Raw genomic sequence first — 24,657 nt, 5'->3', positions numbered from 1 at the left:
ATATTTCTACGGAGGTAACCACAGGTTCACCTGCCCCGCTGTGCAGGCAGGGAACGGGAAGTCCAGTGAGAACAGAACTTGCCGATGGTCATTCATCAGAAGATGATGAAATGAAGAATTAGCCCAAGGGATCCTAATGCATAGTCTCCACCTCTCTGTTATTAAAATCTGCCCTGGCTGATGGCCAAAGAAAGTCTCTCCAAGTTACAACTTCGCCACAAAATGAAATTTTTCCTTAGTAACAAAATGTTCATGGCCTGCAGATAATTAAGAACAACTGTCAGGGGTATTCACCCATGCCAACTCACTGGGGAAAAATGCCACTATTCTTCCACTTAAAAAAAAAAAAAAGCATTTTTTGGCAAGAATAAGATTTCCTGGAATCGTACCAGCCTTTATCAGGGTTGATATAAAGTACCCATCACTGAATCTTTACTCTTCCTCCCCTGAGTCCATCTTGTTCACATGGAGACTCTCTTCCTTGTGAAGCATTTGGATAAGCTCCCACCTTGGCTATCAGTCCTAACCAGTTGTTGCAAAGTTGCTATATATATATGTTCACAGTGTGCGCATAGACCCACAGTTCAAACTGACTTCTAACTGTAAAAGCAATTGTATATCAAAGCCAAGGGCATAATTTATAACCTGAGCCGACAGAAAAATCCTCACATACAACATGAAGTTCTGTCTAAAATACATTTGGAGGTCAGGAGATTCTTGGACTCCCTAGCAATGTCACCGTTAAAGAGTATGAAAAATTACATATTTCTGTGGCTTACGGGAGAGACTCGTGGCAGAAGTGGAGGCCGGAGTGGAAGAGCTTGTTATGGAAGCAAACAGTGTGGGCCCAGAAGTGGTGGTAGAACTGGTGGTAGCTGGAGTCAAACCTGGAAAGAAGAGGGATAGTTTGGGTTGTTTTTCATCCAAGCAGATCGCGACAGCAAAACCAAAATCATCATCCCAAGCACTCGCTGCAATGGTTACTGGGTTCCCAATGGATCCGTGGTCCTATACCCAGTGCTGAGGAAAAAGTTAATAAAACCGAGAAGCAGCGGTCGGCACCCAGTACGATGGACGAGGCCAACAGGCTGGTCAGCACTGGGCTAGCTTCATAGCAGGCATCAATTTTTTTTTTTTTTTTACCACCAACTCCACTCATTTCACAATGGCCTTATGATAGAGCCAGCTGTCTAATGCAGAGAGGATTTTATACTAGTACTTTCTGGTGCAACCGACTGAAGGAGGATTCAAAATCGCTGATGTGTGCTGGGGCAAGTGGAAGGTTCTGGGTTTTTTTCTGCAAAACCAGATCACTCCCCCTGTTGGGGCATCTCCCTAGAGTCCTGCCTTACCCTATCGTGTAGCTGGCCTGATCTACGGGCACCTGCAGCCTCCTTGCAGGTTGAGCTGGGTAAGTAGAATTTTTGGAGGGGGTCCGAGGGAAGGAACCAATTACAGGCCCAACGCAAGTGTCTTCACTCCGCATCAACCCCCAAGGAGACTTGTTCCAGGGGAGGGGGACAGACAGAAGTTGATCATCTCTACTTGTAGAAGCTTCTTGACCTGTGACTGCTTCGGCCCACTGGCAGCAAGGAGCCCGAGGATCAATCGATGATGCTTACTGTGCGCAGAGCACCAGAATAAGCGCTTCACTGTACTAAGGATCCTTCCTTCTCGGTAGCAACATAGGCCTTCATTTCCTGCTTATGTTTTTACTAGAATACTACCACTAATCATGCTTCCTAACTGGCTCAGAGACCACAGGTGCCTCAGCTTGAGAGCCCCTGCCTACAATGCTGGGAGCAGAGCGGCTCGCCTCACCCCATTATCAGTCAGCTTTGTCTAGCAGCTTCCTGGGCTCCCCATGATGGAAGAGGCAGGGTCGGAAAAGGCAAGAGCCTGAAACGGTCTCTGTCCCTCAGGCAGGCAAGCTGAGAACAGGAATACCAAAGACTCGGAAGTGGGACGGCTGGAAAGCGGTTCCAAAAGTGTTTCAAAGGTCAATAATAATAACTGTCATATTTTTTAAGCACTCACTGTGTGCCAGGCACTGTTCCGAGGTGGATACGAGCAAATAATAATAATGTTGGTATTTGTTAAGCGCTTACTATGTGCAGAGCACTGTTCTAAGCGCTGGGGTAGACACAGGAGAATCAGGTTGTCCCACGTGGGGCTCACAGTCTTAGTCCACATTTTACAGATGAGGTAACCGAGGCACAGAGAAGTTAAGTGACTTGCCCACAGTCATACAGCTGACAAGTGGCAGAGCCGGGATTCGAACCCAGGACCTCGGACTCCCAAGCCCGTGCTCTTTCCACTGAGCCTGGGATTGGACACATTCCCTATCCCACATGGGGCTCACAGTCTTAATCCCCATTTTACAGGTGACGTAATGAGGCACAGAGAAATTAAGTGACTTACCCAAAGTCACTCAGCAAGGAAATGGCTGAGCTGGGATTAGAATCCCGGTCCTTCTGACTCCCAGGCCCACACTCCCCAATGACCTCAGGTTGTGTCTGTGTGAAATAGGGCCCTTGCAGACGGGGTAAGCAGAGGGAGGCAGAATTGTCTATACGATGACGCCTATAAAAACTCTATCTGCCCCAGACAGACTAACTGTAATCTAAATGGAAATGTGAGTTTTGTTGAATTTCTTGGGTACTAGTAAATGTCAGTCCCATCACATGGAGAAGATGGGATTTGAACAAGTCTTCAAACCAGTGCTAAAAGGTCAGATTGTCGGTTCTCCAGGAGCAATCATCTTACCATATTATGTAATAACGATGATGACAATGAAAAAAGTATTTCTAAGTGCTATGTGCCAAGCCCCATGCAAAGCTCTGGAGTTGCAATAAGATAACCACATGAGACACAGTCCCTGCCCCCATGGGGCACAAAGTTTAAGAGGAAGGGAGCATAGGTACTGCATCACCATTTTAATATGAGGAAACTGAGGTTCACAGGACAGGCAAGTGGCAGAGGTGGGATCGGAACCCAGGTCTCCCGACTTCCAAAGCTGTGCTCTTTCCATTAGGCCACACTGCTTCTCGTCGCAGTCCTCCAATGCTGGTGCCATTTTCCAGCTTCTGGCCATTGAAAAGGATGGAATGGAATCACCACTGCATGGCTCCATCTGCCCCGGGCCTCCCTCTGCCCTGCTCCCCAGCGCCAAACTCTCCCGGACATCAAATCCTGCTGGGAGGACTTGAGAAACTGAGCTCCTGGCTTCAGCCGCCTCCTACCTGGGAGTTTAGCTCCAAAAGTCAAGCCAGCTCCCTGGCCAGCGATCGTCGTCAGGGTTCCTGTGGGGGCAGCGGCAGTCGCTGTAGAGGCCAATATTCCAAATCCTAAACTTGAAGAAAACCCCCCAGAAAGAACCAGAGAGAAAACGAGAATTAGGAACAAAGGAAGCCATTGCATGACAAACTTCTTCAAAACTACAGACTGCAATGCCAGGGAAGATCTTCCTCTCTTTCACATAGACCACCACACTTTGTACTAAAACATTTGAAGATAATGCTGTAAAATCTCACTCAGAATAAAAAGTGGGGAGAGAAAAATAATCCTATATGAAATAGTGAAAGTACTAACCGTACACTATTTTGAGCTCCTCCGCTACAGTGAGTCATCAAGTTTCCCTTTCAGAAACACTCCTCCTTTATCCCACAAAAAGTCATCCCCCACCAGAGGAAAAACTACTTCTGGAATGCCTCACCCACCAGAGAGTCTCCTACTTCCTGAAGACTGGTTGCTCAGCTGAGAGTGGGAAAGGAAAATCAGCAGCCAGAGTAACAACAGGAGACATGGAAACCCTTTGCCTTTTCCACTCTTTGGCCCTTCTGGAAGCTAATGGGCGGCAGTTACCCGCCACAGCAGTCCTCTCTGGGACTCCATCCGGGAACTGGTAGGGTCAGAGTTGGGGGTGGGATGACTCTGGCTCACTCCCAGCCTCTGGTTTCAGGAAGAGAAAAGGACTCCAGGAGCACAGAGTGCTAATGGGGAAAAATCAGTCAGCCTCCTGGAAGAAAGCAGTGCCCCTTGTCAGTCAGCTAGGAGGCCTTCAGTGCTTTCTCGCTTCCTCTCTTTTATATATCAATGGGTCGGGGTGAGGTGCCCCCAAAACTCAGTTGTGTTTAGGGTTAGACGGGCTGTGGTATGAAGCTGGGGAATTTTTCAAAATACCTGCTTTATCTGCAAAGTGGTCCCTCTGGAACTATCTTCCAGATGTCAAAACTGAGCGGCCCAGGTAAAATGTGCGCTCTAAAGCAACCAACACAAAAAAGGGACAAAATCCCAACTCTGCAACTCTGCATGGCTAGTTGGCATGTAAAAGAAGGCACCAAAGGGAAAAAGACAGTCTTCGAACAATATACATGTACTCCCTTACATAGGGAAATGGGAAAACCCATAAAAAACGGCAAGTTGGGTGCAGGCAAAAAATTAGACAAGTCAAAAAGGAACTTGAAAAGCATTTTGCAACAGATGCCAAAGCAAAAAAAAAAAAATCCTTCAGACATACCCAAGGCCAGAAAACAGCTAGAGAATCAGTAGAAGGATTTGTTGATTCTGGGATAAAAGAGTGCTTTTATGGCTGAAAGGGAGAACGTCAAAAGACCTTGGCAAGGATTCCACCCTAATTTTTTTTTTTTTTTAAACTGAGAAGTCATGGGATGGTTCAGAAATAAGAAGCCACTTGGCAGAGAGCTGGGAGAAAGAACCTCCCAGAGAGCTACGCTAGGACCAGTTTTGGTCATAAGTGACCTGGAAGAGGAAGTAAGTGGTGAAGCCTCCAAGTGCGCAGCTGACTCCACCCAAGTTCCCCTGGGCAGGGAAATAACATGAAGATAGACTGCAGTCCAGAAAGTCTCCCCAGAGCTGAAGGAGAAATCTTGCATTAATGGCAGATGAACCTCAATTTGAGGGTGTGTAAACTAAAGCCTGGACGGAAAGATCATCCACACTGGGCCCATGATAATGGACCCAGACCGTCATGCTTTAGGAAAGACCTCGAAGTTGCTGTTCAAGCAGTGGTCCAAACGATGGCATCTACAAAGAGACCACTGTCAAGAAGGAGAGAGAAAACAAAATGAAAGGTGTTTTACACTAGAGAGAAGCAGTGTGGCCTACTGGAAAGAGAACAGGCCTGGGTTTAATACCAGATCTTCCACTTGCCTGCAACGTGACCTTGGGCAAGTCACAGCTTCTCTGTGCTTCAGTTTGGGGTTTGAATTCCTTCCTCTCTCCTATTTGGGCCGTGAGTCCAGTGTGGGATAGGGACTGTGCCTGACCTGATTATCTTGTACCTACCCAGCTATTAGTACTGTGCTTGGCACACAATAAGCACTTAAACCAAAATTATTATTATTAATAAAAAATTTTCTGTGCCTTAGTTTCCTCATCTGCAAAACAGGAATTCAATACCTGTTTTCTCTCACCCTTGGACTCTAAGCCCCATGTGGGACAGTGACTGCGTCCAACTAATGCTTGGCATATGGTGGTATTATTATTATTATTACCACCATGGAATGCCTTTCCACCTGGAATACTATATGCAATTCCATTCAATGAACTGTAGGAAGCTGGAGATTTTAAGCTCCTGGAGGGCGGGGATGGGGTCTACTAACTCTGTTGAATCCTCCCATTATCAATGGCCTGGAGAAATGACTAATCCCTCCCCTGAATCGGAACCAAAGTTGTCTGAACAATTCAACACCACGTAACAAATTCTAGTTTTCAATTTGCGGCAAATTTAATCCCGACAGAGTACATGGTAGGAAAGGAGCTTCAAATTTCAGACTCTTCCTAGGTGAAAACTAAAGTATAAACACAATGCTATCATTTCCCCAACCCACAGTTCAAAAGTAATATAATTGCAGGCCGGTAAAGACTAGAGTCTCTTTCTGAAGTTCTTAGTGTTTTTTTCACTTTTTAATCAAAAGAGACACTAATAAAGTACAGGGATAAAGCACTGGCATTAAAGCCCATCATCACAGATTCACAAACAAGAAATGAGAACAGCTACCTGATCTACACACTTGTCAGAGGGTTATGGGCCTGAAGTCCCAGTGCTGTAAAAGGAATTCTCAAAAACAATTATTCTATGCCAGAACCTGACAAGTATGTTCTAAGGTAGGTCCTACTTTATAAATAGCTGGGCTTAAGGAAAGGGAGAAGTTAAACATTTTGTTCATCATGTCATACACCTGCAGAAAGCTTATCCACACATTTCCTGACCAGAAACCTTTTTTCTTAATATCCCTTAGCCAAAAAATGCCAAAGCCTGGCCTACAAAATCCTTTTCAATCAAACCATCACAAAACAATTATGCCCACATTAAGATTCCACTCAGTATATTTTCAGTTCCATTACATCCACTATGCAACTATTTTTTCAAATGAGCTTTGAAATCCTCTTCCTGAGAGAGGCATGGCATTTTCTTGCCCTGCTCCTTGAGATTTCATTTCACCCATTAGGAAGTAAAACGTGGCCAAAGGGCTATAAGTAGAGACTTCGAACAGGTGTATGACCGCAAACTAAATATCATTAATTGACTGACTGACTGAAACTCTTATGCAAGAGGCCCAGTGAAGCTGGCTGTACGTCAATCCAGGCTGCGGGTCTTGCACCTGCAGGCCAAATTAAATGAAACGATCAATTTGTCTGGAATATTCAATCCGGACAGACAACACTGCCTCCCACCTCAGATTCTCCAGTGACGAGTCACCTGGCCTGGAAGTCCACAACAGCCCAAGAAAGACCCCAAACCACAACGCTCTCGGCGAGACCGCTGGGTTTCCGGCTCGCTCACCTGTGGACTGCCCTCCCAGGTTGAAGGCGAGGGCTGGCGTGGTGGAAGGGGCCGAAGTGGACGCCGGGGCAGCCGCAGCAAAGGTTAAGCCCGTGAGTGCCGTCGGCTGGGCCGCGTTCCCTATCGAGCTGATGTTAAAACCCGTGGTCCCAGTCTGAGTTGCACCTCCGCTGGTGAAGGAGAATCCCGTGGAGGCCGTGGGCTGGGCGGGGGCCACGGTGGTGGCGGCGGCGGCGGCGGTGGTGGTGCCGAAACCAAAGCTGGCGGGTGCCGCCGCCTGGCTCGTTGGGACGCCGCTGGGCACGGAGTTTGCGAGCGTGCTGCTGCCCAGCCCGAAGCCCCCGGTGATTCCTGTGGACTGAGTAGTACTGGTGGTCCCCAAGTTCAGCTTTGGCGTATTTACCCTAAACAGAGAGAAGCACGGTCAGCCCAGGGGTTAACGAAGGAACCCAGTTGGCCTGAAATACTAAAAGACAATTACCGTTAATCCATTCGTTCATTCGATCGTATTGATGAGTGCTTACTGTGTGCAGAGCACTGTACTAAGTGCTTGGGAGAGTACGATAAAATGAGACATATTCCCTTCCCACAATTACTGGAGGTAATTTATCAAATTTCCTTCTTCAGAACCATTATTTACTCAGCCGAAGAGGGAAAATTCAGTTCCTGAGTTGCTCTGTACATGACTCACGAGCCCAGATAAAAACTCCGGTATTCAAACTGACTTCCAAGGGCAACGAAAACCACCTGGCACCATTAGAGATTGGTCTGAAGGGAAGAGAAACACTCACTAAGGAAGCATCTCTCACACTTTTCTGGACTATCAACCGTGTGCTATAAATAGTAAAAGAAGAGCAGTAGTAGTAAAAGCCCGGACTTGGGAGTCAGAAGTCACGGGTTCAAATCCCAGCAACGCCGCTTGTCAGCCGTGTGACTCTGGGCAAGTCGCTTCACTTCTCTCGGCCTCAGTTACCTCGTCTGTAAAATGGGGATTAAGACTGTGAGCCCCACATGGGACAACCTGATTACCTTGTATCTACTCCAGCACTTAGAACAGTGCTTGGCACATAGTAAGCGCTTAACAAATATCATCATTAGTAGTAGTAGTAGCAGCAGCAGCATTCACTGAGGCCCCTTGGTGTAGGGCACTGTACTAGACACTTGAGAAGAATTAACTCTAATGGGGAAGATAACTGAAAAATATAACTTTACTACACCTGAGAAGAATTAACTCTAAAGGGGAAGATAAACTGAAAAATATAACTACAGGGAAAAGGAGAAGATAGAAAAGGGAGGGAGAAAGGAGGGGGAAAATGTAGAGGGGAGGGAGGAGAAAGGGGGAAAGGAACCAGAGAGGAGGGTGAGACAAAAGAAGGGAACTGAATTTTAAAAAGAAAAGTGCCATCATGAGTCTCTTTTAAAACTCTGAGATCAAAGAAGGAAAAGAGTGAACCATAATGTGTTCAAGGTCATTACAACGGTCAACGGATAAAAGATGACTCTCTAGAGAAGCACGTAATAAGCAGCAGAATATTTTGCAAGAAGGGAGCTGTCTAAAACCCTTCAAGCACTTCGACTCTTCAGTGCCTCACCCACAAGAAAAAAATAAAATAGGATGTCAAGAAAGGAGAGATCAATGTGCCTCAAATTTGACTTTTCAAGAGCTTTCTGTGGGAAAAGCCACTCACATATCTTCTTCCACATCAGAAGGCTATTCTGAAGGGGTTCTCTCTGCGGCACAAACTACCTGGCTCTTACTCACCCCAAAGAAAACCCGGTTGCCGCCGGGGCTGGGGTCGTGGCGGCCGGTGTTCCAAAGCTGAATCCTGGGGTGGAGGTGGCTGCAGCTGGGGTGGGGAGGGAGAACAGGCTGGTGGATTGGGTATTTGCAGGAGTTTGGGAGGGGGTGCCGAAACTGAACCCTCCTCCGGTCCCCGGGGTGGAGAAGGAAAATCCCGTCGTGGCCGTGGTTGTTGCTGGCTTGGCAGTGCCGAAGTTGAAGCCGCCTCCGGTGGTACCGGATGTGCCAAAATTAAATTGACTCATGATGCCAAACCCTGAAGTGGGGGGGGGAACAAAACAGAAAAAACCATTACCATCCAAGGCCATTCTGAATTCACATCATCAGAGACTCAGATCTGGAAGAGGACGCTTTCATTTTTTGTTCCCGTAATTCTACTTTTCTAACAAAAAAAATCTTGCAACATATGTTGCAATTCCTTAGGCGATCGATTTCAAACAGAATTGGGGGTCTTCGCTCGGAGCACATGCAAACTTTCACAGATCCTTTCCCAAGGGACTGAGCGATCATTCTGAGTCTAATTTTTGAATCCAATTCTAGAGTTTTCATCTGACCCTCTACATAGATCTATGTCCATTACATATTCATAAACCCCAGTTTTTCTAGAATGTGGAAAATGAGTCAATAGCATGTTTTTCAAAAGAGATGTATTGTGAACACCCTTGAGGCAGGGGCTGTGGCATCTACTTCCAGTGAAGTACAGTGCTCCGCACAGAGCAGACAGTAGTAAAGCACAGGCCTGGGAGGCAGGTCATGAGTTCTAGTCCCAGCTCCACCACTGGTCTGCCGGGTGATCTTGAGCAAGTCACTTCACTTCTCCGTGCCTCAGTTACCTCATCTGTAAAATGGGGATTGAGACTGTGAGCCCCACGGGGGACATCCTGATTCCCCTGTGTCTACCCCAGCGCTAAGAACTGTGCTCGGCACATAGTAAGCGCTTAACAAATACCAACATTATTATTATTTATTTCTCCCACCAACACGGGGGCTCGTCAGTTGGCAGGAAGAGCCCAAAAGGAGGTTTCTGCAAATTCGCCCTGGGCAGGGAATCAAATGCTCTCTAACACATAATAATTAATTATAAGATTTCAGTCGTTCATTCATTTGTATTTATTGAGCGCTTACTGTTTGCAGAGCACTCTACTAAGCGCTTGGAATATACAATACAGCAATAAAGAGAAACAATCCCCGCCCACAGTGCCGGGGTAAACACAAGATGTGTTTGATGCTATAGTGTACTCTCCCAAGCGCTTAGTACAGTGCCTTACTCATAATGAGCGCTCAATACTTTGAATAATTAGACTGTGAACTCGTTGCTGGGCAGGGATGGTGTCTATCTGTTGCCGAATTGTACGTTCCAAGCGTTTAGTCTAGTGTTCTGCCCATAGTAAGCGCTCGATACATATTTAATAAATAAATATTGGAATAAATTCCAATAAAGCACCCAATGAATAATAATAATAATTATTAATAATAATCAGATCACAGACCCTGTCCCTGTCCCACGTGGCGCTCTAACTTATTTACACTAACGTGTGCCAGAGAAGCAGCGTGGCTCAGTGGAAAGAGACCGGGCTTAGGACTCGGGGGTCATGGGTTCTAATCCCGCCTCCGCCGCTTGTCAGCTGTGTGACTTTGGGCAAGTCACTTCACTTCTCTGCGCCTCAGTGACCTCATCTGTAAAATGGGGATGAAGACTGTGAGCCCCGCGTGGGACAACCTCATCACCTTGTATCCCCCCAGGGCTTAGAACAGTGCTTGGCACATAATAAGCACTTAACAAATACCATCATTATTATCATTATTATTACCTCTCTGGACTGTAAGTTTGGTGTGGGCAAGGAATGGGTCTGCTTGGTCTTATATCCGACTCGCCCGAGCGCTCAGTACAGTGTTCTGCGTGGGATAGAGAAGCAGCGTGGCTCAGTGGAAAGAGCACAGGCTTGGGAGTCAGAGGTCATGGGTTCGAATCCCAGCTCTGCCCCTTGTCAGTTGTGTGACTGTGGGCAAGTCACTTCACTTCTCTGGGCCTCAGTCACCTCATCTGTAAAACGGGGATGAAGACCGGGAGCCCCACGTGGGACAACCCGATGACCCTGTATCTCCCCCAGCGCTTAGAACAGTGCTCTGCACACAGTACGCGCTTAACAAATACCAACATTATTATTATTACTTGTCAGCTGGGTGACTGTGGGCAAGTCACTTCACTTCTCTGGGCCTCAGTCACCTCATCTGTAAAACGGGGATGAAGACCGGGAGCCTCATGAGGGACAACGCGATGACCCTGTATCTCCCCCAGCGCTTACAACAGTGCTCTGCACACAGTACGCGCTTAACAAATACCAACATTATTATTATTACTTGTCAGCTGGGTGACTGTGGGCATGTCACTTCACTTCTCTGGGCCTCAGTGGCCTCATCTGTAAAATGGGGAATAACTGTGAGCCTCACGTGGGACAACCTGATTATCCTGTATCTACCCCAGCGCTTAGTACAGTGCTCGGCACCTAGTAAGCGCTTAACAAATACCAACATTGTTATAACCTCATTCCTCTGTATCTCCCCCAGCGCTTAGTACAGTTACCCTATTTATTTTGTTAATGAATTGTACATCGCCTTGATTCTATTTAGTTGCCATTGTTTTTACGAGATGTTCTTCCCCTTGACGCTGTTTAGTGCCATCGTTCTTGTCTGTCCGTCTCCCCCGATTAGACTGTAAGCCCGTCAAACGGCAGGGACTGTCTCTATCTGTTGCCGACTTGTTCATCCCAAGCGCTTAGTACAGTGCTCTGCACATAGTAAGCGCTCAATAAATACTATTGAATGAATGAATACAGTGCTCTGCACCTAGTAAGCGCTTAACAAGTACCAACATTGTTATAACCTGATTCCCCTGGATCTCCCCCAGCGCTTAGTACAGTGCTCGGCACCTACTAAGCGCTTAACAAGTACCAACATTGTTATAACCTGATTCCCCTGGATCTCCCCCAGCGCTTAGTACAGTGCTCGGCACCTACTAAGCGCTTAACAAGTACCAACATTGTTATAACCTGATTCTCCTGGATCTCCCCCAGCGCTTAGTACAGTGCTCGGCACCTACTAAGCGCTTAACAAATACCATCATTGTTATAACCTGATTCCCCTGGATCTCCCCCAGCGCTTAGTACAGTGCTCGGCACCTACTAAGCGCTTAACAAGTACCAACATTGTTATAACCTGATTCCCCCGGATCTCCCCCAGCGCTTAGTACAGTGCTCGGCACCTAGTAAGCGCTTAACAAGTACCAACATTGTTATAACCTGATTCCCCCGGATCTCCCCCAGCGCTTAGTACAGTGCTCGGCACCTAGTAAGCGCTTAACAAGTACCAACATTGTTATAACCTGATTCCCCCGGATCTCCCCCAGCGCTTAGTACAGTGCTCGGCACCTACTAAGCGCTTAACAAGTACCAACACTGTTATAACCTGATTCCCCCGGATCTCCCCCAGCGCTTAGTACAGTGCTCGGCACCTAGTAAGCGCTTAACAAGTACCAACATTGTTATAACCTGATTCCCCCGGATCTCCCCCAGCGCTTAGTACAGTGCTCGGCACCTACTAAGCGCTTAACAAGTACCAACACTGTTATAACCTGATTCCCCCGGATCTCCCCCAGCGCTTAGTACAGTGCTCGGCACCTAGTAAGCGCTTAACAAGTACCAACACTGTTATAACCTGATTCCCCCGGATCTCCCCCAGCGCTTAGTACAGTGCTCGGCACCTAGTAAGCGCTTAGCAAATACCAACATTGTTATAACCTCATTCCCCCGGATCTCCCCCAGCGCTTAGTACAGTGCTCGGCACCTAGTAAGCGCTTAACAAATACCAACACTGTTATAACCTGATTCCCCTGGATCTCCCCCAGCTCTTAGAACAGTGCTCTGCACGTAATAAGCGCTTAACAAATACCAACATTGTTAGAAGCGATCAATAAATACGATGGATGGGGGGGGGGGTGGACGAGCACGTGAGTCGGGGAGGCGGAAGCCAGTCCTGGGGGGGGGGGGAGGCCACGTGGGGAGGGACGACGGGGGAGACGCCATCTCGCCCCGCTCCCCCCGCAAGGCCCGCCAGGCCCAGGGGCCAAACCCGCTTCCGGGTGAAGAGAGGACGGGCCGCCAGGGTGGGGAGCTGCCCGGCGGGGATGGGGGCGACGCGGCCCCGGAACCCCGGAGGCGGAAGAATTCGAACTCACCGCCCGCCGCCTCCACCGCCGCCGCCGCCTCCACCGCCCGCCTCGGACCCCGCCGCCAGGCCGCGGCCCACTGCGCCTGCGCAGCAGCCCGTCCGGCGCCGCCCGCGCGTGACGTCACGACGCCGCCGCCGAGAGGGACGGGACGCCACGCTGAGAGGGCGCGCGGGGAGGGGAAGCCGCCACGGAGCGCGTGCCGGGATGGCTCCTGAGCCTCCTATTGGCCGGCCGGGGTTGGCTCCCCTCTCATTGGCTGGAGGGAGGGCGGCCCCGCCGCTGCCATGGTAACGGGGGGACGCGGACCCGTTTCGAAGGCCAAAGGGTCAGTCGCCGGCGGACAGGTGAAGCGGGGCCGGGGGAGGGGAGATAATAGTCATAATAATGATGCTATTGGTTAGGCGCTTACCATGTGCAAAGCACTGTTCTAAGCGCTGGGGGGGAGGCAAGGTGATGAGGTGGTCCCGCGTGGGGCTCCAAGTCTTCATCCCCATTTGACAGACGAGGGAACTGAGGCACAGAGAAATTTAAAAAATGTTGGTATTTGTTTAGCGTTTACTATGTGCAAAGCACTATTCTAAACGCTGGGGGGGGGTGCAAGGTGATGAGGTGTGTGACTGTGGGCAGGTCACTTAACTTCTCTGGGCCTCAGTTACCTCATCTGTAAAATGGGGATTAAGATTGTGAGCCCCATGTGGGACAACCTGATTCCCCCGTGTCTCCCTCAGCGCTTAGAACAGTGCTTGGCACATAGTAAGCGCTTAACAAATACCAACATTATTATTATTATTATGAGGTGGTCCCGCGTGGGGCTCCCAAGCAGCGTGGCTCAGTGGAAAGAGCCCGGGCTTGGGAGTCAGAGGTCATGGGTTCGAATCCCGGCTCTGCCACTTGTCAGCTGTGTGACTGTGGGCGAGTCACTTCACTTCTCTGGGCCTCGGTGACCTCATCTGTACAATGGGGATGAACTGTGAGCCTCACGTGGGACAACCTGATGACCCTGTATGTCCCCCAGCGCTTAGAACAGTGCTCGGCACGTAGTAAGGCTTAACAAATACCAACATTATTATTCATCCCCATTTGACAGATGAGGAAACTGAGGCGCAGAGAAGTGAAGTGGCTTGCCCAAAGTCTCACAGTCGACAAGCGGCGGAGCCGGAATTAATAATAATAATAATAATAATAATGGTGGCATTTGTTAAGCGCTTACTATGTGCGAAGCACTGTTCTAAGCGCTGGGGGGGGGATGCAAGGTGATGAGGTGGTCCCACGTGGGGCTCCAAGTCTTCATCCCCATTTGACAGACGAGGGAACTGAGGCTCAGAGAAATAAAAAAAATGGGGGTATTTGTTAAGCGCTTACTATGTGCAAAGCACTGTTCTAAGCGCTGGGGGAAACAAGATGATCAGGTTGTCCCACGAGGGGCTCACAGTTTTAATCCCCATTTTACAAATGAGGTAACTGAGGCACAGAGAAGTGAAGCGACTTGCCCAAAGTCACACAGCTGGCAAGCGGTGGGGTCGGGATTCGAACCCATGAACTCTGACTCCCAAGCCCGGGCTCTTTCCTCTGTACCACGCTTACAGGTGATAAGTGGTGGAGCCGGGATTCATAACAATAATAATGATGGCATTTGTTAAGCGCTTACTATGTGCAAAGCACTGTTCTAAGCGTTGAGGGGGGGTGTAAGGTGATGAGGTGGGCCCACGTGGGGCTCCCAGTCTTCATCCCCCTTTGACAGATGAGGGAACTGAGGCTCAGAGAAGTGAAGTGGCTTGCCCAAAGTCACACAGCTGACAAGCGGCGGAGCCTGGATTATTATTAATAATAATCACGGTGGCATTTGTTAAGCGCTGACTATGTACAAAGCACTGTTCTAAGCGCTGGGGGGGATGCAAAGGTGATGAGGCTGTCCCACGTGGGGCTCCCAGTCTTCAACCCCCTTTGACAGATGAGGGAATTGAGGGTCAGAGAAGTGAAGCGGCTCGCCCAAGGTCACACAGCAGACAAGTGGCGGAGGGGGGATTAGAACCCACGTCCTCTGACTCCCAAGCCCGTGTTCTTGGCGCTCGGCCATGCTGCTTCTCGTGCTGCTCGTCTGCACCGGGAGTGGCCTGGTCCTTGTCTCCAGCTACTCTTCCTGGCCCCTGCCGTGTAAAAGAGGAGAATTGTGATTTATCTGGAGTCAAACTGCCGGATCCTTTGATGGATCGCTAGAAGCCAAGTCCCAGGGGCTTTGGAGAGGGAGCCGTTGGGGCAGAGGGCTTAGGGGTGGAGGCAGTAGAGGAATTAACGATAATAATAATAATTGTGGTACTTATTAATAATAATAATAATGTTGGTATTTGTTAAGCGCTTACTATGTTCAGAGCACTGTTCTAAGCGCTGGGGTAGATACAGGGGAATCAGGTCGTCGCACGTGAGGCTCACACAGTCTTAATCCCCATTTTACAGATGAGGGAACTGAGGCCCAGAGAAGTGAAGTGACTTGCCCAGAGTCACACAGCTAACAAGCGGCAGAGTCGGGATTTGAATCCATGACCTCTGATTCCCAAATCCGTGCTCTTTCCACTCAGCCACGCTGCTTACTGTGTGCCGGGCACTGTACTAGGCGCTGAGGTGGATACTAGCAAATTGGGTTGGATACACTCTCTGTCCCACGAGGGGCTCACAGTCTCAATCCCCATTTTACAGATGAGGGAACTGAGGCCCAGAGAAGTAAAGTGACTTGACTAAGGTCACACAGTTTGGAGGAGCCGGGATTAGGGCCCATGTCTTCCTGACTCCCAGGCCCGTGCTCTATCCATTATGCCATGCTTCTCCTGCCCTAACACTTAGTTGTTAAAGTTGTCCTGGGGTCACCCCACAGTTGCCCAGTACTGTTCAAGTCATTGCCCTAAAGGACCTGATCTTGAGTTGGGGGGGGGGGGGGGGCAATTGAGAAGCAGCGTGGCTCAGTGGAAAGAGCACGGGCTTGGGAGTCAGAGGTCATGGGTTCGAATCCCAGCTCTGCCCCTTGTCAGCTGTGTGACTGTGGGCAAGTCACTTCACTTCTCTGGGCCTCAGTTCCCTCATCTGTAAAACGGGGATGAAGACTGTGAGCCCCACGTGGGACAACCCGATTCCCCTGTGTCTACCCCAGCGCTTAGAACAGTGCTCTGCACATAGTAAGCGCTTAACAAATACCAACATTATTAGAGCAGGGACTAGAACACTCATTGGCATCTGTGGGGTGACCCCAGAAAAACAAGTGATCGTTAGAGCAGGAGAAAAGGGAGGAAACAAATCAATCTAAGATCAGGAAGAAGATTACAGAATTGTACTTTTTAGGAAGAGAAATGGGGCACAGTGAATCCCGCATCCCATAGGACTTTGCAGGACATGGGCAGCCAATTACTTACATCGGAATTAGCCCAAGTTCCACTTCAGACCTTTTGAGGATTATGAAACAGAGGCGTTGCTTGAGGAAGGTTTTATCTATTTAGGCTACCCATTTCCCTGATCTCACCTCCTCCACCAAAACCCACAGCTCTCCACAGCTCTCTTCTCATTTTCACTCCACTGAACGAGAGACGGCCTTGAAGGAACAGAACAATGTATTTGGCCATACAGCTAACTCTCAGTTAGTCATAAAAAGAGGCAGAGCTATAATAGGTAATAGAAATCCATGGATAATTTAAATCCACAGACCCCAAAGACACCAAAGTTTTATTTTAACCGATAATTCAACAATAGCAGTACGGCCTAGTGGCAAGACCACGGGCTTGGAAGTCAGAGTTCGTGAGTTCTAACCTCGGCTCCGCCACCTGTCAGGTGGGTGACTTTGGACAAGTCACTTGACTTCTCTGTGCCTCACTTACCTCATCTGTAAAATGGGGATTAAGGCTGTGAGCTCTGCAGGGGACAAGCTGATTATCTTGTATCTACCCCAGTGCTTAGAACAGTGCTTGGCACAGAGTAAGCAGTTAACAAATACCATTATCATTATTATTATTATTATTATATCTGTGGTGGTGTTCTCCTTCCTGTTGTAGGTATTCAAACGGGTATGCTTGCTCCATTTATGGAAAGCCCCTTGAGGACAAGGACCGTGTCGTCTACTTTTACCGGGTGCTCCCATGCTTTCATTCAGTAGTATTTATTGAGCTCTTACTATGTGCAGAGCACTGTACTAAGCACTTGGAATGTACAATTCGGCAACATACAGAGACAATCCCTGCCCGACGACGGGCTCACAGTCTCCCTTGATTCTATTTATTCCCTGGATTCTATTTATTGCCATCGTTCTTGCCTGTCCGTCTCCCCCGATTAGACCGTAAGCCCGTCAAAGGGCAGGGACTGTCTCTATCTGTTACCGATCTGTCCGTTCCAAGCGCTTAGTACAGTGCTCTGCACATAGTAAGCGCTCAATAAATACTATTGAATGAATAATCAGAGCATTCCATGCATCTAATGGAGTGCTCTGCAACCAGTAGGTGCTCAGTAAATTCTGATGACGATAGTGATGATGCACTGGCTGACTAGAATCTGGAAGTGTTTCTGAGTAACCCCATCCACACCTTTCCCAAAGTGTTGTAATAAAATGGTGGTCCAGGTATGTGGGCCTGAAAGAGCTAGAAATTCCTATTACCAATATGATGGGCAGGTGAATGCCCCATTTCCCAAAGTGGGATCTGGGGAGGGGTTAATGGCATGTGCATCCTAAACTCTGAAAGTTAGGAGGCCCAGGTTCAAATCCCCATTCTGCTATTTGATGGGGATAAAATAGCTGCTCTCCATACCGCTTAGATTGTGAGCCCTGATGAGCATAGGGGCCGTGTCCCATCTTACATTGTTTCTACCCCAGTGCTTTAGCACAGTAGCACTCAACAAATATCATAATTATTAATGATTAAATGACACTATCCCCGGAGGCATTTTTTGGCAGCAGGGAATTGTTTTGCCCATTGCGAATGTGGGTCAACAATAGATATTTCCAATGGAAAATTCATTCAAAAAGGGCACTTAGCTCCTGCAGATTCAGCCAGTAAATTACATCAAATGATGAACAAGCCTGCCAACTGGGGGCCTCTTCACACTTCAAACAAGTACTATTTCCTCACAAGTGCCCTCTTTTTGGTCCAGTGAGAGTTGATCAAGTATCATGGGCACTCTTTGATCTACAAGGCTTTATATTTAAAAGTTTTGTTTAGTGGCTGAGGGGAGGGATAAGTGGAAAATACGCCCTCAACTGGCTTAGGGAAAGTGACGAAAAGATTTGTTACCTTTATATTTTTACTACTGCTAATGCATTTGCCTTTGGGTATCGAAAAAAAAAATGGCTGCAAGCCATTCCTTCTTGAAGTGCTTGTAAACCCAATCAACCAATCAATCAATAAATCCCTTAGCCTTAGGGTTCTTTTTGCTTTCCATGATACCTGCTTACCTGTAATCTCCACTCTGCCTACCTGCCTGGCTTCCTGCATCAGCAGAAAAGAGGCTCCATTTTGCTCTGCCGTTCAGTTCTGTGAGCACGCGACTCCCGGCCTCTGCTCGAAAATGAAATCGTTTCAAAGAGGGCTGGAGTTTCATGGAAACGTGTGATGGAACTTGAGCAGGCATTCCAGCTACATAGAAAAAGACAGAGGAGAATTTTTGCCATTTTGTGCATGAACCTTAAATAGTCACTAATGAAGTCACCTTTCAGCCCTTCACTTCATAAGGTCACCTGGAAGTTAAGTTTCTATATTTGAAGTTCTAATGGTCCGGAAGAAGAATTTTGATAAGGAGTCGGTGTAAGGCAAATGCCTTTTCATTTTCATATGTTATTCTAGAGTCACTCAGAAAATAATGAATCTTCTCCCACTGCCCTGAAAGTATGTCAGAAGTCAGAATTCTAAGTGAGGGCCATTTATTCATTATCCATCAACCATTACCACTGCCAGTTTGATAATCAATTATTTAGGAGACTGGTTTTTCAGTTGTGGGGGGAGCGGAAGGACATTCTCAGTTCTATCAGAATAGACAAAATTACAAGATCTCTTTACAGATGAGTAATAGTGCAAAGCTCAAAATGAAAGCTATCCACTGTAATGATTATTTCCAAAGGTGATTTCTTTGTGTCATATGCAACTGATGTTTTAATACATAACTGCTTATTTCTAAAATCATTTTAGAAAGAACAAGAGGCCATGTTTGCCTTTCAGTAATCTAAATGAATTTGGTATCTTTTTTCTCTTATTCATATAATTACCATGATTCCTCTCATACTGAGCTGTTTAATACTGAGCTGTTTAACACCGAGCTGTTTAATTAAATAGTTAATTAGACTCACAAGAGGTTTATAATTCTTTTATGTTATTTCTTCATAAACAACCTAGTCATGGATTTTGCTCCATTTCTAAAGCCTTACTGCATTTGATATGATAAAGCTTTCATTTGTTTAATTACCAGTTTTAATATCTGAAACTTTCAACCAAAACATATGCAAGGGAAGCCTCTATATCATTTTATGCTGAACTAACTGAGAGTCCAGAAATAGCCAATTGCTGATATGCACATCCACATACTATCTCGCATCTGATATGTGGATCATTCTCCCCTGTTCTCTTTTAATTTCCAAAGATATAAAAATAATTAACTTTTTATTTCTCCCCTTAAATAAGAATTTAATAAAGAAGGCCCATAAAATCATTTGAAAATACCAATAGTGGCCCCTCTGTCTCATTTAATGGGCAAGTCAGCTGCATTCATTTTTATAGAAGGCAATCAAATCTTACTGTGAGATGAGACTTATGTCACCTTCTCTAATATAATGCGGTCTCTGCTATCAGGGGTTTAACATTAACTTGTTTAACATCGTTAATATTAGAAGTGATAATTATGTGCAGAGAAACCAAACTTTTCAAGTGTCCCCAGGGAATGGCAATTTAACATTTGTTTATTACCTGTGGCATCTCCAACTGGCATCAAAATTAATTGTACAACTTGAGAAGTCAAAATATTAATTATTTCAGGTAATGAATCTCTTGATTTGGAATACAGAGTAAAACACCATCTGCATACGGACTAAGTTTTGACAAATAGGAATTCAGAGATGCCCAGTGTCAGCACCATCACCTAACTGAGAATTCCTTTGTATCACAAGTCATGGTTGTAAGCATAATACAAAATAAAATGAGCGATTTCACAGAAAGCCCATTAAGAGCAGAAATTGTTTTCTTGCTCGATTGTCAGATCTTTGAAAGCAGGAATCGTGTCTACTAACTTTTGCTGTGCTCCTAAGGGCTTAGTATGGTGTTCTCAGAAAAGTAGGTGCTCAATAAATACTGTTGATTTATTGATTGAAGAGTTAATCTTTGGGAGATGTGGTTGAATAACACTCCTGGAACAAGGGAAGAGGCCACAATTACCAATGGTTACCACTCACTAAACCTGGGCAAAACAGTAGGCCACCTTCAAGATTTCTAGAGGATTTGAGAGCCTATTTAAGATACTCTTGTTCAGATTCTTAAAAGAAGTTCAAGTGGGTGTCAGATACAATTGATTATAATCGATTTTTAAATATTTACTGGTTTTCTAGGCCCTGAACAAAATGTGGATTCTTAAGGTCTTTATCTGGTAACTTCTTGTTAAACAGATGAAATAAACTCACGGAAAGTTAAATAGAAAATAGCTCGCAAAATTTCAGATGGGAGAGGGCAGCCATATTCTTGTCTAACTGGGACAAAGTTCCGTAATCTTGGACCAGCCCAATTCCAGTCACCTGAGAAGGCTGCCCAGAGGAGGCAATGGAAGGATTGGCCATTAGAGAGGCCCACTTCATCTATACCCACCATGGAGCTTCCCTGTAGACAGAGCTGGTCTTCGTTCTCACTCGTAGGCAAAGCCAAAAGCACTGAGGGATGGTTTGGCATGGGAATACTGGAATATGCCGACTTTCTAAGGGCTGAGAGTCACCAGAACAGCTGGGAGAGGAAGTTCTTATGAAGATTTTTAAGGAAGAGGCAGCTAAGTCTGCCAGAGGTGAGTATTCTTTGAAAATGAAATAAGATGTTTTTCCCTAATGTTAAAAGAACTATTTTTGGTTTGGTTCCTGAACACAGGAGAAAGGAAAGATGGACCTAGAGAGTTTATCTTCACCGTCTGTTCTTCAAGCCCTCTCTAAGCTGCTCACTCCACCGGGAGAGGAGGACGAGGATGACAATGAACCAGCGGTGAGCATCTTTTCAGACAGAAAGATACACTCGTTTGTTCACGCCAGGGTTTATAATTGTGCTTCGAATCATTTTCCGGCATCTTTGCGGACCGGGGCCGTGACATTTGGTTTATCCACAGCAGGATTGCGGGTTGGATTAAGAAATTGCTGTAGCTTACATATGGGAGTGTAGCCCCTAGCACATTTCTGCAAACAATTCTTTTTTTAAAATTCCACTGAAACACCAGCTAGGAAAATAGTTCTGTAACCATGGCAGCAGCACCCAATAGTCCAAAATACGTGTAACTCATCTCTGTGGTCAAATAGTTCTTGACAAGTGTTGGAAAGGGTAGTAACTAGCACTGAGGAAGCTTTAGGCCACATCTAAATGAGACAAGGATGAGTAGACCCAAAATGTCTTTTTTTTTTTCCCCTGCTATTTCGCTCATCTCTATGGTGGGGAATGAAGTGGAGCAATGAAATGGATCAACTGACTGGCGGATAGATAAGAAAAGATTGGGACCAAAGAATCACAGTGCTGTCTCAAGACAGTGGTATCTGAAAAGCGGTTCCCTAAAACATCGCAGGGAAACCTGCCCTCACCTGCTCTAGGGCTGGTCCTAAAGAGGGCACCCATGTTTAACTACCCACTCACCTCATAGCCACATGCTTCTGGGGACTTTATATCCTCCCAGCACCCTCTCTAGACTGTAAGCTCAACTCTAGGCTCTAAGCTTGTTTTGGGCAGGGACTGTTTCGGTTATACTGTTATACTGTACTCTCCCAAGTGCTTAGTACAGTACTCCGCACACAGTAAGCGCTCAGTGAATACGAATGACTGATTGACAGCACCCCAGGCTGAGCCCAGTTTCCCCGGGATCTTTCAGGGCACTGCTTCTTCACCCCATGTGCCCTTCAATTGATGTCAGAGGAATTCAGGGTTTAATCGAGAATCTCCATGGTGCTTCCAGGAACTATCTATAGAAACTGTTTTTCAACTTGGAGCATCTCTTGAGTATTCCAAGTCTCTGCCTCAGTTGCTAAGCAACTTACCACACTCAGCCATCTGGCTGGGTTGGGAAGAGTCACCTATTATCGATCCTAAGCCAATTATTTATTTTGGTAGTCCGCGTCCCCAACATTCTGTCGGGGAGTCTTCATTCAATATGGAGCCCGCATGGGTTTGAAAGACTCGTTCTGGTGACACAGTTTAGCAGGGGAGGTCCATTTTCAGGGTGAATAAATAACACAACTAAATGCACAGGTGGTTTCTGCCCCAAATCATTATTTTCCCAATTGTCTCTCTTTATTGCTGAATTGTACTTTCCAAGTGCTTAGTACAGTGCTCTGCACACAGTAAGCACTCAATAAATACAATTGAATGAATGAATGGTGCGACTCCAGAAAGGGTCTAGTTAAATTAGTGATAATAATGATGGTATTTGTTAAGCGCTTACCATGTGGTAGGCACTGTACTAAGCACTGGGGTGGATACAAGCAAATTCATTCAGTCATATTTATTGAGCGCTTACTGTGTGCAAATCAAGTTGGACACATGTCCAACCGTCCCCGCCCCACGTGGGGCTCACGATCTCATTCCCATTTTACAGAGAAGGCACAGAGAAGTGAAGTGACTTACCCATGGTCACCCAGCAGCCAAGTGGTGGAGCTGGGATTAGAACCCATGACCTTCTGACACCCAGGCCCACGTTCCATCCTCAATGCCATGGTGCTTCTCAGTGGCAAGGGGCTCTCCATTAGAGGACAGATGTGATGACGGTCTGTGCACGTATGGGTTGCCAAACTTCAGAAGGATTTAGAAGGCAAACAGAGTATCCACTGAGACAAGGGTATTTCTGCTAACAGAACTTTGCAGGAAGGTTAGCACTAGAGGAGTGAAGTGTGCCAACAGCCAACAGCTCATTTACACCCCACTCTGTACCAGTGAGAGGGCCTCCACACTTAGCCAGTAGTCCGTGAGTGAACACACTAAGCGTTCTGCAAACCTACACTCAGGTTTCAGTCCTACCACTCCCTTCTGGAGCTGGGCCCAGCTAGCGTCAATCCATCAATCAACGGTATTTATCGAGCGCAGGTTTGTGCGAAGCACTGTGTTAAGCCCTTTCTTGTGGTATTTGTTAAGCGCTGACAATGTCCTCACAGCAGACATGAGAAGCAGCATGGCCTAGTGGATAGAGCCCGGGCTTGGGAGTCAGAAGATCATGGGTTCTAATCCCAGCTACAGCACTTGTCTGCTGTGTGATCTTGGGCAAGCCATTTCACTTCTCTGTGCCTCAGTTCCCTCATCTGTAAAATGAGACTGTGAGCCCCACGTGGGACATGGACTGGATCCAACCCGATTAGCTTGTGTCCACCCCAGTGCTCACTACACCGTCTGGCACATAGTAAGCACTTAACAAATACCACAGTTTTCATCATCATTATTATTAGACAAGGGGCGGGGGCGGAATTAAAACCGAGGTCCTTCTGACCCCCAGGCCCCGTGCTCTAAGCGCTAGGCAACACTCCTTCTGTATTGTGCACTTGGGAGAGTGCAGTACAGCAGAGTTAGTTGACATGTTCCCACTGCCCCCAAGTCCACTTCAGGTCAATCCCAGTTAACATTCCCTTCGCCTATCACTCCTCCTCTGGCTCGTCGCCCAGCCTCAAGGTCTCCTTGTTTCTTCTTTTCATTAGCAGTTTGGTCTTATTTGTGCAAGCTGTGCATTTCTGTCTCTTCGTTTAGGCCCTCAAATCACCTAATGTCCAGGAGTGGGACGGTCCACCGTCCTTGGTGATCAAGTGCCGGCCCCTACGGCACCGATGGGTCATTATCAGCATTTTTCCCACCTTTCTCTTTAGACTGGGAGCTCCGTGTGGGAAAGGAACTGGGTCCCGCCTGATTATCTCTTATCTATCTCAGTGCTCGGTCTCAAATAAAACCCTTCACAAAGAACACACAAACCTAATGTACCGCTCTCAGAGTGAACTGGACTCAGGTGTGACCAAAAACAAATGCTAGCTACCACCCCAATCTTTGAAGAAAAGAAGCCGGTAAATTACTGGTCACATGGCAAGTGATAAGTGTGATGTATTTAGATTCTTTCATTTTTTCCAAATAGCTGTTCTGTTTGTCTTGTGCCAACACATTCTTATATTTAGATATACTGAAAAAATGAGTTTGAAACTTTTAAAATCGGAGAACTGAATAAGCGGGCCATGAAGAAATAGCCAGGGTTGTAGGTAGAGCAGATCAGGACAAGGCAAAACCACAAAGCAGGAGGTTAATGAGAACAACAGGGAATCAGTCAAAACAGGGTATAGAAACAAGGGCTAAGGGCGAGGGACCAGAAACTGAAGCCTGAAGGACGGGTTCACTTTTACCGACAAAGAATTTTTTAAAACTTGAGAAAAATATTAGGATTGTGCCAGGAATGAGGGAATTCTGTAATTGAAACAGACCCGGGGGCTGAGGAATTTACCCCACTGCTCAAGCCTAATATCAATAACATTTGCATTTAGAAAGAGGAGGCATTTCTCATGGAAACAGGACAGCCTGCGGGAAAGGAGAGACTAAGATCATTTCAATGAAGAGTACAACTGACAGGAGAGAATTACTGTAATAATGGAATGATTCTGTATGT

The 24,657-nt window shown here is 46.8% G+C and overlaps 2 protein-coding genes across 2 annotated transcripts in view; one reads left to right on the top strand and one right to left on the bottom strand.

The window, feature by feature from the left end:
• The window catches only part of NUP62CL (nucleoporin 62 C-terminal like), a 29,392-nt gene extending 16,526 nt beyond the window's left edge, over window positions 1–12,866 (bottom strand). The window contains exons 1-5 of the mRNA XM_007671551.3: window positions 12,844–12,866; window positions 8,571–8,865; window positions 6,809–7,212; window positions 3,243–3,347; window positions 780–887 (exon numbers count right to left, since the gene is read on the bottom strand). Of these exons, the coding sequence (XP_007669741.2) occupies window positions 780–887; window positions 3,243–3,347; window positions 6,809–7,212; window positions 8,571–8,854 (901 nt within the window). The 5' untranslated portion in view covers window positions 8,855–8,865; window positions 12,844–12,866. The remainder of the gene's footprint in view (window positions 1–779; window positions 888–3,242; window positions 3,348–6,808; window positions 7,213–8,570; window positions 8,866–12,843) is intronic.
• Window positions 12,867–13,072: 206 nt separating this feature from the next.
• DNAAF6 (dynein axonemal assembly factor 6) overlaps window positions 13,073–24,657 on the top strand; it is a 29,515-nt gene continuing 17,930 nt past the window's right edge. Inside the window, exons 1-2 of the mRNA XM_001513955.6 lie at window positions 13,073–13,181; window positions 20,922–21,032. Of these exons, the coding sequence (XP_001514005.4) occupies window positions 13,122–13,181; window positions 20,922–21,032 (171 nt within the window). The 5' untranslated portion in view covers window positions 13,073–13,121. The remainder of the gene's footprint in view (window positions 13,182–20,921; window positions 21,033–24,657) is intronic.

This window comes from Ornithorhynchus anatinus, chromosome 6 (assembly GCF_004115215.2).
Source record: "Ornithorhynchus anatinus isolate Pmale09 chromosome 6, mOrnAna1.pri.v4, whole genome shotgun sequence".
Classification (NCBI taxonomy): domain Eukaryota; kingdom Metazoa; phylum Chordata; class Mammalia; order Monotremata; family Ornithorhynchidae; genus Ornithorhynchus; species Ornithorhynchus anatinus.
This window is presented reverse-complemented; position numbering and strand designations above follow the sequence as displayed.